General features: G+C 43.9%; 1 protein-coding gene across 1 annotated transcript in view; it reads right to left on the bottom strand.

Moving 5' to 3' along the window:
* The window catches only part of TGFB2 (transforming growth factor beta 2), a 66,295-nt gene extending 62,122 nt beyond the window's left edge, over positions 1-4,173 (bottom strand). Inside the window, exon 1 of the mRNA XM_065631840.1 lies at positions 3,313-4,173. Within this exon, the coding sequence (XP_065487912.1) occupies positions 3,313-3,655 (343 nt within the window). The 5' untranslated portion in view covers positions 3,656-4,173. The remainder of the gene's footprint in view (positions 1-3,312) is intronic.
* Positions 4,174-16,294: the final 12,121 nt, after the last annotated feature.

Here is a 16,294-nt window from a genome sequence, read left to right as displayed (position 1 = left end):
AATTTGCAATCCATAACTGTGCTAGCATTAAACTTCTGTTTATTATCAGTGCAATGGTGACTAGCACTCAGCCTCAAATCAATCACTAGCTTAATTATCAGGGCCCAGATAATCAATGAAGAACCGATAAATAATAAACTTCCAACACGATCCATTTTTCACAGAAATCAGTATTAAGCACCTGCTCAGATAACTTCGCCAAGACACAGAATTTGCAAAATCTCTCTCTCAGGTTGTGCTCAACTTCCATATCCCACCTCCCTCTTTAAACTGCTCCGTAAAACAACTTGTTTTCTGACTGCCAACTGGACTTAGGACCCGTGCTGTTGCGAGCACAACACAGGGAGGCATGATTCACAGACAAAAGCTTTTTGGTTTTTCCAAACCTCTTTGTAGTACGTTTTTCCGCCACCACTTTTCGCATCTGTTGGTTTTTGGTCCAGCAGTCCCCAGCTCGCTGAATTTCCACATACATTCTGAGTTGATGTATCTTTAACCTCAAGTGGACTGTCAAGCCAGATGCCAGATGCCCCCTTACTTCCTCAGTGCAAACTATCAGTAAACCTTAGCATAACTTTACTTTGAGCCTTAAACTAACAGCATGTGAAAAGATTAATATGAATAAATTCAAAACTAATCAGATCCCTTCTTCAAATGTTGACACAGTATTATTTATATCCCATAAATACCTTCTTGACTAAAATTCATCCCAGGAGATTGGCATCTTGCCAGTTCTATTCATATTTACTGTATTTATACAGTACAGTTGGCCAAGGATAATATTTAAGACAAAATATGCCTTAGGGTATATACAATATCTCTTATAGTTTTCCTTTTAAATCTCCTCGTTGCTAAAAATATTTAGTCTGAACTTTACAAAATGCCCCACAAAGACCTATCAGCGATCTGTAGTGATATATTGCTGACTATGAGTATAATTAGAGCATATTTGTAATACTTGGGTTGTAGTCAGTTACTGAACGCTAACAACTTGTGGTAAAAACTGAACCACTGATCTTTCCCATGCCTTCCTTCCAGCAGCTTTTGACCTCCAGTGCGCTCACATTGATCCCCTTCTCCCTCCTGCCTCTCTCCAACCCAGCAGAAACTGTAGAGTTAAAAAAATTCACTCTGAGACATCTAGGAGAAAGTACCCGCGACCGCCAAAGCTGCTCTCTCAATTTCTTCTTTTAAAATATGGTGGAGCAATTTCTTCCTTTCTGTCTTTTTTGGAAAGGTTCGCTCCATCCAGCATAACTAGAGAGCAGTGGAAAAACAGTTAACCTACTTACTCTGATGTTAGCCACAGCCCTTGCACAGTAGTACTGGATCTGCTGCTAACTGGCCCTCCGATCCCAAACGTCTGATGCACTCTGTTGGTAGATACCCGCAATCTCCTTTGCTCTTCCAAAACCTCTATCGATACACTTCGGTACAAATCTGGCCTCTGACAAGATTTTAAAAATAAATCCTCTTTTGTCAACACCATCCAAGTCACATACCATAGATATTTTTATTTTCTGCAAAGTATGCAGCTGCATTTTGGACTATCAGTTCTTTGTAGTTTGCTCATGCGAGGGAAAAGGACAGGCGAGCTCAGGATGGATGCATTTTACGGCTCAGGGACTCTCTGTTACAGGGTCAATTCCACCAAAGCCAAGGCACTGCTATCGGTCTTCCCAACCTTCGCCCATAGGTACTCAGTGCTCTGCTCAGGGCATCACCTGACAGGTCTCAAAACAAAGTGCTGACTTCCACCAAAACCACCAGCAAAATACTACAATATACCAACGTGGAAAATGGGCATGATTTCTGTGTTCTCGCTACTGCTATGAATTACACTGAAGTTCTTTGCTCATACCCACTTGGCTCCAAATACCCATTTAAAGAAAAAAAAAAAAATTTCTTCCCCGAGGGTAACAAGGGTGGAGTGTATTTACCATGGCTATTATGGATGGTGCCATAATTACAATAATAAAATGGCTCTGACTGCCAGGATGTCCTGTACCTGATGCTGTCATTTAAGAATAAAGGGAGAAAGGCAGGCAGCTGCACCGAGCGTGGGGTTCAGATGCCTTGGCTGGCATCCTAGGACTATCACATGCAAGACGGAGCAAGCCCCAAAGCTACAACTTGCTAAACTAAAAATAAATAAGTGGAAAATGCAATTAGAAACTCTAGGATACAGTTACCAAGATGGCTGCATTATCTATTTAAGCAAGAGGTATGTGCTTTTCAAAACCAGACAGCAAGTATATAGGGCATCAAGTGGCGGGGGAGGGAAGAGAGAGAAAAGCAAGCGAAATGAAAAGAGTAGTGACTAGGTATTGGATATGCGAACGGTGAAGTTATTTTCTGCTTCTGGTATTTCACTTTCCTCGGTATGCTGATGATCTAGATTCTTTTAAGGGAGTGTGGTGCTTTTACTTTTCTTTTTTCTATACACTTAAACTTCACTACCAAAACAAAAAGGCACGTCGCTATGATTATTAATCATTCTAAGTGGATTTGGTCAGCACGGAGCATTTGTACCTTTTTTTTTTTTTTTTTTTTGGTGCAAAACGTGGCGCGGATCACCAGAAGGTCATTAAAACCAGCAAAAAGCAGACGGGCTGAGACAGGTTCCAAGAACCGAGGCTACCCAGAAGGGAAAACTTTTTCTATATCTGAAATGAAAGTGCTCCTGAACTGAAACAAGAGGCGAGTTAAAGTGGGAAGGAGGGAGGACGTCTGTGCCTCTGCCCTCTCTGAGCACCGACCTGAGTAGCGGGCTGCGGGACAATGTTCTAGAGGGGCGCAGACAGCAGAGGAGACGGTGACTTTCTCTTTTTTTTTTTTTTAAAGACCGCCTTTTCAGTTATGGAGAAATGGAAACCTGCCCGATCCAGACACTCCAAGGGAAACAACAGCAGTGGAAAGATATTGGCTCTTTTTGGAGGCTGCACACGGGGCTGCGGGGAAGCTGAACCCAGTGCTGGGGAGAGAGCGGGATCCCGGGCAGGGGGGGCTTTGCTCAGCTACATGGTGGTGGAAAGAGAGGCATTTTTAGGGACTCCTGGGTGACTTCAAAGGGGATGGAAACCCCGTGAGTCTGGGGGGACAGCTGACCCCCCAACCCACCCACCCTGGCATATGCGTACCCCACCACCTAACCCAAACTCTAGAAGCCACCACTGAAGAGATGCTGCAGATAAGAGCAAACCGAGCAAAGGCGGCAGATTTTGATGCATGGGGCTGGTATTTGAAGGTGCTGGCCACTGCCAAGCCTCGGGGTTGAAGTTACACACACATGCACAAACACAGATGACTTACTTTCCGGGTAAAAAGGCTGCATGTCTATTTTGTAAACTTCTTTGGCATAATACTCCTCGTCGCTCCTCTCCCTTTCGCAAGTGGCAGCTCTGTGGTTGGCTTTCTCTTGCAGCAGGTCCCTGGTGCTGTTGTAGATGGAGATGACCTCCGGGGGCACCTCCTCGGGCTCGGGGTACTCGTCCGGGGGGCTGGTGAGCTTCAGTTTGCTCAAGATCTGCCCCCGGATCGCCTCGATCCTCTTGCGCATAAACTGATCCATGTCGAGGGTGCTGCAGGTAGACAGGCTGAGAGCCACGGTGGCCAGATCCAGGGTGAGAAACACGCTCAGGAGATAGCAGTGCATTTTAAGTGTTTAAATACAGCGCCCCCCCCAAAAAAGAGTGACTTTAACAGCAAACAACAACGACAAAAATTTAAAAATAAAAGGGGATGTGTGCAAACAAAGGGAAGACCTGCAGACAAAATGCAGTTAAAAACCGGACTGCAAGGACGGCTTGCAATCAAAAAACGCACGGGAGGCGTCAGTGAAAAAAATACCAATTATTATTAAAAAAAAAAGGCAGCAAATTGCTACAACTAGATAAAATTCGGGGGTGGAGTAAGCAGGACAGGAAAAAAAGGGGAGGAAAAAACCCCCAAACAGATAAACAAACCTGCGAATCAAGTAAATGGAAGGGAGACTGCTCTCAACGCGCTGGCGGAGCCGGCTGGGAAACAAAAAAAAAAAATCAAGGAAAAAAAAAAAAGGAAAAAGGGAAAAAAAAAAAAAAAGGAGGGGAAGAAAAAGCAGTGATGGGTATTAAAGGGCGCTGGCGCAGCCGGCGGGGCAGAGGCGGCCGGCGCGGCGCTCAGCCCCGCCGTGCGCCCGCGGCGCCCGGCGGCTCCCGGCGGGCAGCGGCACCGCCCCGCGCTCAGCCCCGCTCAGCCCCCGCGGCGGCGCCGGCAGAGGCGCGCACGTGTGCGCCGGGCTGCGCGGAGTCCCGGCCCCCGCGGCCGGGCGGAGCGGCAGGCGGCGGCGCCTTGCCCCCGCGGCGGCAGCGAGCGGCGGCGGTGCTGCTGCTGCTCCTCCGTCCGGCCGCGTCCCGCAGGCTGCTGCGTGCGCCCCGCGCCGCATGCACCGACCCACCCCCGCCCGGGCCGCTGCGCGCTGCAGAGCTTTTTCCAGCTCCCTCCTCTTCCTCCTCCTTCCCAAACGCCAACCCCACGCCGCAGTCAGCGAGGCAGCGCCGCCGCCGCCGCCCCGACAGCCTCCCGCGGATCGCAGGCGCGGAGAGGCCGCCCGGCGCTGGCGCGGAGCGCAGCGCCGCTCTCCCCCCCGGCCTCCCCCGCGGGGCTGGGGCTGGGGCTGGGGCTGGCCCCGGCGGCGCGGCACAGCGCAGCGCGCAGCTCCCGGCGGATCTAGCGCTCCGCCCGGCGCCCCCCGCCCGCCTCCCCCGGCCCCGCGGCTCTCCCTGCGAGGAGGGGACGGGTGCCAGCAGATAACATCACGGCCGCGCAGGGAGAGGGAGATTTATAAGGTCTCCCCGCCCCACGTGCTCGCCTCGCCGCGGAGTGACGTGGAGGGGCTGCGGGGAGCGGAGGGCTCCGCCGGCCGCGCCGCCGCCCGCCTATTTATTCCGCTCCGCGCAACCGGCGAGCGAGTCGCGGCAGCCTGGCCGCCGAGGTGCCTCGCCCCGGGGCCGGGGAGAGGAGGCAGCCCGGAGCCCAGACGAAAAAGCAACTCATACCAGGCTTTTTACTTCTTTCTTTTTTTTTTTTTTTTTTTCCTGTTGTTCTAAAAAAAGGAAGGCTTTAACATTGCTTGCACCTATTATTAAAGTAATTGGGACAAATAGCGCCCTTGCTTTTAGAGGAAGGATTAGGCGCCTCTAGGAACCCGCTGGGATGCGTTTCTGCTAAAGGCTGCAGGGGCAGCGGGCGGGGATCTGCCCGCGGTACCGGCAGCAGGAGGCGTTCAGGCTCGGCGCTGCCCCTCGCCCGCCTCCGGGGTTTCGCTTCCAAGTGGGTTTTGGGCAGTTCTCACCGCTCCCCGCCGACAGGACACTTGGTGCGACCTGCCGAGCAGGGAGGGGATCAGAGCTGAGGAGGATTTGCGCCTTCTCCGAGATCTCCTCTCCTGTCGGAAGCGTGCAAATACATCCCCATCTGCGCTTGACAGAAACTCTCAAGCCCCAAATGCTTAGGCTGCGCCTGTAATTCAGTTTTTCCACTGCCTCTTTTGGCCACAACAAACATCACAGGCTCCATCCATGCCTGCTCCAGTGCCTGTGTGTGGGGAATGTGTCATGCTTTGACCTCGGGAGGGCAGCTGCCCTAGGGAAATGACTAGGCATCCCTCAACTTTATGCCATAAGACTTGTCTTTTGCGTTCCGTTTAGCAACGCTGTACATCAACATTAACAGTGATCAAGTAGTTTTTTTCTATACCCTCACCCATTTTAGCCCTGTATTCCCTCCTGAATTAAGTCATCACAGGTTTTACTTGCCAGGGGTTTGTAATCACACCCTCCTGGGTGGGACAAGGCTGCTTCTGAAGAACCTCTGCTTTGTTTCTAGAGATGAAGAAAGATGTAGCTGAGGTACTCGAGCTGAGGTACTGAGAAGCACAGCTGGGCCATTGCCCACGGTATTACAGGTAAACACACCAGAAGTGAGAGAGGATGACTGGGATCTCACTGAAAGCGCAATGAAAATCACATAAGACACAAACCAGCCAAACACCACCAAAGACTTTCTCCAGCTGACCACATCTCAGGAACCATCGCCCTTCTGCAAAATGTTTGAATGTTTTCTGAAGCACGAGGATGGCAGCCCCCAAAATACCAGCAAATATGAGATTCTCTGAGAGGTGGAGGAGCTAAGGAAATATATTATTTACAGGTATGTGGACACAGGCTCTGAAAGTAAACTTACTCTCCATTCTTTAAAAGTGCATGGGTATGCTGCAGACACAACTGAGACCGCATCCTCCTGATGCAAGAGTTCATGGTGCTTTCCACTTCTCGCTATGAATTCCTGCAAGGCCAGATTAAATGTCTCTGCCACAACATCACGCTTTTACTGCTGTACATGTCAATGTGCTGCTCCTACTGACCTTAAAAACACAGCTGCAGTGTCAAGAATGGCAATGTTTCCAAAATTTCTCAAATAAACAAGCAAACTCAACGTGTAGATTCAGCTGTTTTCACTTCTGCAACACACCTGTACAAAACCAAGGGGACAGTTCCTCGAGCTATTACATCTCACAGCTCCGCCGCTCACCAGCTGAGCAACCAGCTCTGTTACACGAGGTACCTCAAACCCAAACACTTCTAAAGAAGAGAGTTATTAAATTATTTCCTCTGAGAGCTATAGCTAAACCATGGAGATATTCCTTAGATGGCATCTGTGGCCCTGTAAGACTTGGCTGCTGTCCGTGCTCTGCCCATCACTTGCTGCAGGGGCTTCAGAGCAGCATGGGGACAGTACTCTATGCCATCCTTTTGCAGGAAACTTCCCACCATTTCTCAGGAGACCTCCAAAGATACAACCTTCACAAATCATTAAGTGTTTTGATTCTTACAAACTTATTCCAATTTGGAAGGAAAAAAACCAACAAACAAAACCAAAACGAAAACCAAAAAATCCAACCCAAACTTTGCGGTGTCTTTCACAAATCCTGGAGCCTTCGAGATGCCCTCTTGGAGGCTCTCAACCCCTCATGTGCCCAGTGCCTGGCCGGGCTGCCCATGCAGCAACAAGTGCTGGAGGTCCAAGCTCCAGAGGAGCTCTCCCCGTAAGCTGCCAGAGATCCAGCCAGGCTGACAGCAAACCAGTCCGACTAGATTTTGAAAGTTGCTGAGATTCCTTCCGATCTGGCAATGTTTCCTCAGAGCCCTTCAGAAAGTCTAAGAAACAAAAAAAAAGAAAATACATCTTGGTTTTGTTCTCATTCGAGACGACCCATTTGCTTTTTCTCAGACCCTTTTAGTGTGACACAGTGTCAGGCTTACCCAGGTGCAGGTCTCCGTTTTGCCTCAGCACTGCAACAAAGCTCGATTCCCTAAAACTTTCTGCTATCAGCATGGTGATGTTTGTGCCATGCAGAACTTCCCAGGCGCAGCAGCAGAGACAAGCTGTGGCTTCTCCATTCCAAAAGCCCCGACCACTGGAGCCAAATCCCCAGCAGCTGTAGAAGGCCCATCACACATCCCTGAGCTGCTCTGGTTTGTCTCAGGAAGGGACACCTACCTACTATGCACATCACTGAAATACACAGACATTAACAAACACCAACTTTCCATTTTGTAAATGGAAAATATCTGGAATACATACATCATGACATACATCATGAAATACCTGATCTTATTTCTAAAAGATCTCCCCTGCACATTTGTGGGGTTTTTTGCCGTGAAGCACTACAAACTATACTCTAAACAGGTGCCATTTCTACCTTGCTGAAGTGAGCAACGCACAGAAGAGACAATGAAAAATTGTCAGAAATGACAGAGCCAAACCGTGTGCACTCTACAAAGCTGGATAAAGAGTAGTATCATCAGAATTCAATAATCACATGCCCTTCTGCACAGCTCCCATGTTCTACCTTTAATTTTCAGGACCGATATATCTGTCAAAATCATCCCAATTACGGCTTTGTATTTTAGCCTGGAAAGCTTTTTATTTTTATTCATTCCAAAATAGTTTGTATTTAATGATTACCTGTCAGTTTCAAAAGCTGCTGGCATTATCGGGAGCTAAGTTTAACTCAACTTACACTTATCTGTTCCCTGTGCCTTTATGGACTTATCCTGTGGGGCTGCTGTCAGTGGAAGCTTTGTAAGTCAAAAAGCAGAAATGGGCCCCTAGTGTGCATACAGGGAAAGAACAGAACTTATCTGTTTTGGAACTTTTAATTCAATACAATACTGTCTTTCTATAAATTGATTTTTTTTTAATAAATAGTAACTGTTTATTAGAAAAACAGGGACACCTGGAAAGTTACTTCACTAAATGTAAAGGTTTCATGTTTCCTATTAACTTAAAAATTATGTGGTCAGGATTTTACAATTTGTGGTTTCTTTTTAGATTGTTTTGGTTATACGCAAATGTGCTGTGTGAAATACAAAGGCAATAATCTTTGTAAAACTGCTGACGACCAGGTCATTAAGTAAGGTGGCTGGCCACATTTCATAAACTGAAGAACATTGTTGGAAGAGGAATAACTTTTAAAAGTTAAGAGGTGACTTTTGTAAACTCTCACGCTGATGACGAGTGCAGGATGATTGCACAAATAATTCTTTGTGGCACGCACAGAAATCTGCAGCCGTAACTGTGGTCGTGTAGAATCTCAGTTACTCTGATGCAGGGTGCTACGGAAAAAACCTTTGAATTCTCCTTTTTATAAAAATACATGTACGAAGGTTCAACTCGTAGAGCCGAGGTGGCACCTAATAAAGGTGAGGCAAAGAGGAGATGACAAATAATGGAAAATTGTAATATATACCATAATAAAACCTTAGATTTTACTGTTTATTATCCTTAGTGAAGTAGAAGACCATACTTCTGCGCTGCACATTTCATTAGTGTGCGCAGTAATGCCTGGATGAATTTGAGAGCAAATCCTGCTGACCTTACCAACACAAGCAGCCCCGCTGCCCCAAGGATTGCATTTCACCCGACCACAGCCCGCTCCTGCAACGCTCATGTTCCAGAAGATAAAGGCTACTTTATAAAACATGCTGTTTGACACGCACGACTGCTACCCATATATACATATACATATGTAACTACTTGTCAACTTGCAAATCAAAGCTATGTTTCTGATATATATATATAGAGAGAACCTTTTTGTAGGAACAAGAACTTTTTTTAATATATTATATATAGGAATGAATTTTAATATATATATTATATATAAGGAATGAAAACTTATTTTTATATGTATTTTATACACATATGTATGGATATACAAACTCATATTTTAAATATTTTATAAATATATTTTTATACACACACACACATATATATACACATATATAAAAATTCTCGTTCCTACAAACAGATTCAATAAATTCAGTGCAAACAATTGCAAGAGAGTAGCCAACAGGATCTGGTCCAAAAAGCCATTCAGGTGTCACCTCTGTGATCTTACAGAATGGCACCACCTCCACCATTGAGTGAGAACACAGTATTAGAGCAAGCTGTAATGTCCATACAGCAGTGTATAGTCTGTTTAAAACCGTACCTTAATAAAAGATACCTAGAATGCAATTACAAAAGTAAAAAAACAAGAGAACTTTAGACAGGATCCTGATCCCAAGACTCCTCAAGCCAGAATGACTAAAATTTGAAGGAAAGAGGAATGTTCAGGAGGTGCTGAGATATTATAGCTGTCCCTTAGAATAACTCTCCTCCTCCAAAAAAAGTCTTATGGATAAAAGGTAAAAGGGAACAGAAAGGATTGTCACCATTAGTCTGTATTTCAGTGCTAGGGTTATTATCCACATCTTACATGGCTTGGATTTGACAACCCAGAAAATAGCTTTCCTGTAGTAAAGGTGCCCTTTCTCTCCAAACAGCACAGCTGGACGTTGCGAGGCTCTAGGGAAGCAATGCAATGATCAGTGGTCTAAACCGCCTATCCTGAAAATGTACGTTTTCTATAAAGGCTGCACACATCAGTGCTGCATCCAAAGAGGTTTCTGCTTCCAGCAGCCAATTCCCATCTTCAAATCAGTCAGACTGAAGTCTTGATAAAAATATTGTGAATGCCAGAGAAGTGTCCCCATGGTGACACCTCCCAGAGTTTGATCCCCTCATGCGCTCTTCCAAATCTTCCTGTCAGCCCTGAGGATGCCACACTAATCTTCTCTGTATCATTCCAGTTTTAGTCTATGTACCACCAAAAAAAGAGGCCTTCCTTAATCCTAGCACCTGTGGTTTTAATCACCACAGGAAATTCTGTTTCCACTACAGTCAGTAAGACTTAAATATCAGCAGAGGAAAGTGATCGGATTCAGCAACTAAAAATAAAAATAATTTTTTAAAAGGAGAAATATAAGCGCCGTGGTTTATATACCAGAGAGTCTTGACATCTACTTACAGCAAGCATGACAAAGTAAAGACAGTAGAGTAAAAGTCATCCCTTTAATCTCAATGTTTGAACTCCTGACCTGCATCGCTTTCTCAGTATTACAGCTGTTGCCTTCTATTTCAGAACTGCTCAGTGATGATTTGGGTTATATCCCATTAAGTAACACACAAATGATAAATATAAATATTGTATTCCTAACAGAGCATTTATAGGAGTTTATTCAACAAATTAAAATTATGTAACTCAACTTAGAATATGCACCCAGATTGCACCGGGGAAGGTTTAAGAGGATTGCATACAGAGCAAGATTAATTGGCAGCAACTTCAAAAATGGGCCAGCCAGTAATGTTATATTTTAAGTCATATTCTGCACCTACAAAAAACCAAAGAGCCTTGGGTATGGAGTCCTGTCTCTTTCACAATCTGCTGGTACAGTCTGCATGGAAGAAAAGCTCTGATAAGCTACTACAGCTTCATAAATGTTTTTCCTAATGGCTTTTAAGCAACACATGTTCAAGATGATGCTAGCAAGTTTAGAGAAAGCAACACATTGCTTGATATTACTTCAGAAAACAAACAAACAAACAAAAACAACACTCATGTAATATTAAGGTTTTGTGCTGCACTCACAGAACTAGCTCTGGAGAAGGTCTCTGTATTGACACTCCCTCTTCTCCTCCCAGCCTTACACATTTTTAAGCCCATTTTCTATGCCTGGCTACTGAAATCAATGAAAGCAGTATTCTTGAGTGGCTGATTGAACTACTCCCTTCCATCAAGACGGCCTGAGCTTGGTGATTTAGTCTAGAAATAGGACAGAAAGATCCACTTCAGTTCAGCTGGGATTCATCTCCCCATAGCAGAACTTTACATAAAGCCCACATATTTATATTATCCTGAAGGCTGCTCTGCACAAAGCTACTGAACAGTCCTGGGAGAGCTCTCTCCATTGAACATTTCAAAGTCGTTTGTGTACTTCGGGCATTAGCTTCTAAATTTTTCTATCATGGATATAGACTGACAGCTGAAATGCCTACTATCACAAATTTAAGTGTCATTTGTACGTCCACCTCATTAAATCATAGCTTAGAAAAGCCTATGCATTGGCTGACAATGAGCATTTAAAGTCAGACCTAGTACCATCCTACACGAAGAACCTGAGTCCACAGACCAATCATTCCAGTCTCTTAAGAAATTAGAAGACATTAAGAAATTAGAAGATGTTAATTTGTCACAAGGCAGATGGTCCAGCAATATGCTTCAACAGTAACTGAAGTGAATGACAACCAAAGACAAAGGTCTGTCTCTGGTAAGTATAATATTGATATTATAGAAAGACATGAGTAATTAATTTCCCTTCTTACTTAGACTATCTTATTTACCAAAAAAAAAATCACTTCCACTTTAATTCTAGTCAATGATGCCAAAAGTTAAAATAAAAGTATGCTCCAGCAGTTAAAAAAAAGGAATACAGGTAAATAACATAGCAGATGGAGAGGACAGCAGTGGCACTGGCAATCCTGATCTGACCTGCTGGCTGCACTTATACAACGTCAGAAAGATGTTCAACACCTTGCAAGGCCTGACTGGTCCCTTTCCTAACACAACCTGCAAGAATGAATGTCACTGTATCATCCCCCCAAGCTGGATTTGTTTGATCAATGTTCTAACTGGAAGTATATTTATATGCAGGTCTAATACACTGTTTTGGTAAACTAAGGAGCCCTTAAATTGAGGATCTTGTCTGAAGATTCTGAAAAAATTTCGTAGTCTTTTTCTGTTATCATGAAGTGACATCCACTTGAGAATTTTATGAAGTCTTCTTGATTAAAAAAAAAAAACAAAACAACCTTTCTTTTTCATAAGCACATAACAAGATGTCAGCAGGTACCGTCAAGTGTTTAACTCACCTAAAAACCAGCAGTATACAAAACCACACTATAGTTACCAACACGTAGCTGTGCAACATCCTTTACTTACGAACTTTAAGCTCTTTCGAAAGTCATTGGGATTATAAATGAGGGAGCAGCCTGCGCAACAGTGGAAGGGCTAACAGGGTGGTTTTGATTGCCCTTCATCTCTAAGGAGCACTGTGAGGTGGTCACTGTATGGATGCTACGGGCAGGTATGTCAAAGTCTCAATGACAAAGAGCAGTAAGCTCAGGCACTCGGCCCTCTAGCAACAGTCGTCATTCAGCTGCCAGACTTCAGGCACCATCTCTGCCAACGATCCACACCAGTATTTGTTCCTGGACGTAGAATCCCTAAGTATAAGGCTGCTTCAAAAGCATACTCTTAGAAATCTCTGCCAGTGGCACAGCTGAGAGTGAAGCCCAGGATTGTTCATACCTGTATTTCCAGCCGCAGCTTCCTACTCTCCCAATACATCACTGCCCACAAACTTTGCAATTCTTGGATCACTTGAAAAACAAAGAAAATCCTCTTTAGATAAACTGTACATAACCTGAAAGTCAGTGCAGTAAATATTCAAGATAATAATCAAAACCAAACATCCACATAATCAAGAAAGCTTTTCACTACCATTTTGCTTGGATGAAGCAACACTTGTATGTATTTCCATTCCTAACAAGAACGCCCTTCTTAACTGGGATAGAAAAACAAAGTTAAAAGCAACAAAGTCATTGAATAGCCAAGGGCCCTCAGTCATAATCTCCAAGATTACATTCATAACACAGTTTATAAATGGCTCACAAATGGCTAGTGGAATCTTTTAAGTACTTCAATATTCAAACAAGTTTCAAAACTATGGCAAACAACTCTGTTACCTTCTCCTTGTGATCATACATGCCTATAATAGACACTACTTAAAGACCTGATTAGTACATAACATCAGCAGGGTGCATATTTAACCGTTTCTAAAGTAGGCGGTTTGTGATAAGAAGTGTAACCAGTGTATCTTTCAAGTGAACTATTGCTATTAATTATTTAGCTACTTCCGAGAACACTTATACCTGCAAGAAATCCTAGTGGTATCAAAACTCAATGCAAGTCTGATTCTGGTTAGCAGTTCACAATTAGCACCACATATACTGAAAACAGAATTAAGAAACACTAAGAAAATGTTGCAAAATAATGCTCAAAGAGTTGACTCACTGGCATGAGAGAATGGGCTATTGGAACGAACAAGGCACTGTGAAGAAATAATACTTTTTTATAAGTATTCCTAAAATCACCTTCCAAACTGCCTCTTGGAAGCCATTTGTTCTCATGAGGTCATATCTGAAGGCTTGACGAAAGCGTCCTAATTCAATTTTACAATTTGATATGCAACAGATTAAACACATGGATTTAAACAAAAGGAAATAATTTCAAAGGATGAAGCATTGCACAAGCACAAGCATCTTTGGTGTTGAAGCTTTTCAGTTTGTCTGGAGTTTCATTTCAACAGGTCCCTTAAGACATAAAGCAATTAAAAAGATGCATTTGAAAACAAAATGCTTTGTCCAAGAAATATCAGCCATCCCTATCAGTCTGAAAAAGAATGATTAAGGAGAAGCCCTTTCTTGCTAGATCATCTACGGAGGTGAAACCTTTGAGGTTTACATGATGACAAGAGGTTAAAAGCTACTGCTTTAGAATAACATAAAAGAACTCGTCAGTCTTCTGCCATCTGTTAACCAAGAACTTCTCTGTTCTCCCATGTCTGCCCCTGAGGTCCTAGAGCCTAAGTTTAATGTCTTATTTACCACTAGGATCTTTTTTACCACTATCTATTTAACAAGATCCTAAGAGTCTTCACTACGTCAAGCCTTCTCCTGGCCCTCTTACTCCTTACCTCAGCAAGTCTCGAAGAAGTCATTGAGCAATTTGCAGGGGCTGGAAGTGCACAACATTGATGATTGCTCTGTGTGGATATTAACTATGCCAGGACTCATTTCGTAAGAACGAGGAGTTTGTCATTTTAAGTCGTACAGAGCGTTGCGTGCCAGATGACTTCTGCCTTCCTCCCTGGAGACAGCTACTGAGCCAGCTCTGAACAGATGCAGCTTTACAGACCACCTTCTTCTGGAAGCATCCGATAGTCAAAACACTTTTATGGCCTCCAAACAACTCACTTCTCTCTTTAAAACAAAACACACGCACACACAAAAGCCCTATCTCCACCAGGAAGCTGCAGGGGCCCCGGGGAGCAGCTTCCAGCTCTTTTGTTCTGCTCAAGGTGTGAACCCAGGAGAACCTGGCTCGCAGCTGCGGGAGCGGGAGCTCTTCCCTCCATCTTTTAGCAGGGAAGATGCCGTGGTGCAGTGGCATCAGGCACAACAAGGATATCCCACCACCACTCCCAAAGTGTTTCCTTAACAGCAGGCTGAAGGAAAGCAGGGAGAAGATGTTATTTGGTTGTTTGGTTGTTTTTTTTTTTTTTCAATGCTTTCCTTGCTGAAAAAAAAAGTTAGCATAATTAACGTGAAGAGAAATTAGACCAGAGGATAAGAGACATGGGGAAGAGTTGACCCTGTGCCTTCTCTTATTAAACAAAACTTTGTTGCTTTGCATGCAATCCATAGAATATTAAACTCCACATACTCTGGAGCTGGCCTGAAGCCTAACAAAACTGGAACCACCCCATCCTTATTGGCTTTATATAGATAGGTACAGAAATACACAAAGTTGAGATGATTCATGCTCTCTGGAATGAAGGGCAGCAGCAGAGTTTTGCTTGAGCAGAGATATTCATGGGAGCAGGAAAAGCAGACCGAGCGCTCCGAGGGCTGGGAAAAGCTGCTGAAGGTTGTTCTTGGTAACTATTGAAAAGAATAGGACTGAAAACACAGGGAGGGAGGCAGGGAGGGAGGGCAGCCCATCCCACAGCTGAGAGAGGAGACTGGGAGGGGTCTGGGCCAAACAGGGTTTAGCTCTTCTTTTGAACTGTTGGTCAATTAAAACAAAACTTGTGAAATAAATCACCTGCCAAATGCCCAGAATTAAAATATACCACTCCCACGTGCCATAAGAGTCTCAAGCTTCTTTCTCTTTTGGAGGTAGTTACCAATTTAAGTTATTCAAGGAGTTTGCATATGGCGCAACCAAAGGACATGGTAAAAGCAAGGTGCAGCACCAAAATGAAAAAAACTACCCAATATACATAAAAATCTGAGTATTATGCTTCTTAACAGGTAAGATATGCTCTCCACCTATAGGCAAAAAGTACTGCTATGTGCTCTAAATTAAATGGAAGCTCAAGATATTTTTAGCAATATCAATATATTCCATGGTTTTCTTAAATGCACAAGTGAAACTTCAGCGCTTTAATCAAAACATTACTTCAAAAATGCACAAATAAAACTCGTAAACACCCAAGTATTCCAGAAGTATTCTGAAAGTATTTTGAAATTTTGAATAATCACCTCAGGATGTTGTAGTTCCTTAGAAAAACTAGATTATTTTCCAAAAGTTTGATCTCAGACAGACACTGGTGAAATCAAACCAGAGAACAACTGTAGATTTAAGGGTGGCTGATGTAATTTTCCACACCAAGTAACTGAACTCTGCAGAAAAAAAGCAATGCCAGATTAGACTAGTATGCTGCTTTATAGACTCAAAACTCATTGTAGTATATATGTGTATTGCACTAATGAGATGCCAACTCCCGCTGAACAGCTGTACAGATGTCTAACCTTCAGAAGCTGGGATAACCATATGTCAAACTTCTGTGGTTTTACCACTTGATATTTTGGGTGTACGCCTTCATTTATGATAATAAATATCAGGCCACAAACTAATGTCTCCTCAGATATCTAATATGTTTAACACTCAAAACAGCTTGAAAATCTAAACATTTCTGCTGTTAGCTTTGAGTTCTCCTCAAAGAATTATGCTACAATATATACCAGATGAATAGGCTAGGGATAATGGAGCCATTGCCGGTTGTTAGGATGGGTTTCTCTGCCA

Source organism: Caloenas nicobarica, chromosome 3 (assembly GCF_036013445.1).
Source record: "Caloenas nicobarica isolate bCalNic1 chromosome 3, bCalNic1.hap1, whole genome shotgun sequence".
Lineage (NCBI taxonomy): Eukaryota > Metazoa > Chordata > Aves > Columbiformes > Columbidae > Caloenas > Caloenas nicobarica.
Note: the sequence above shows the minus strand (reverse complement) of the source record. Positions and strands in the feature narration are given on the sequence as shown.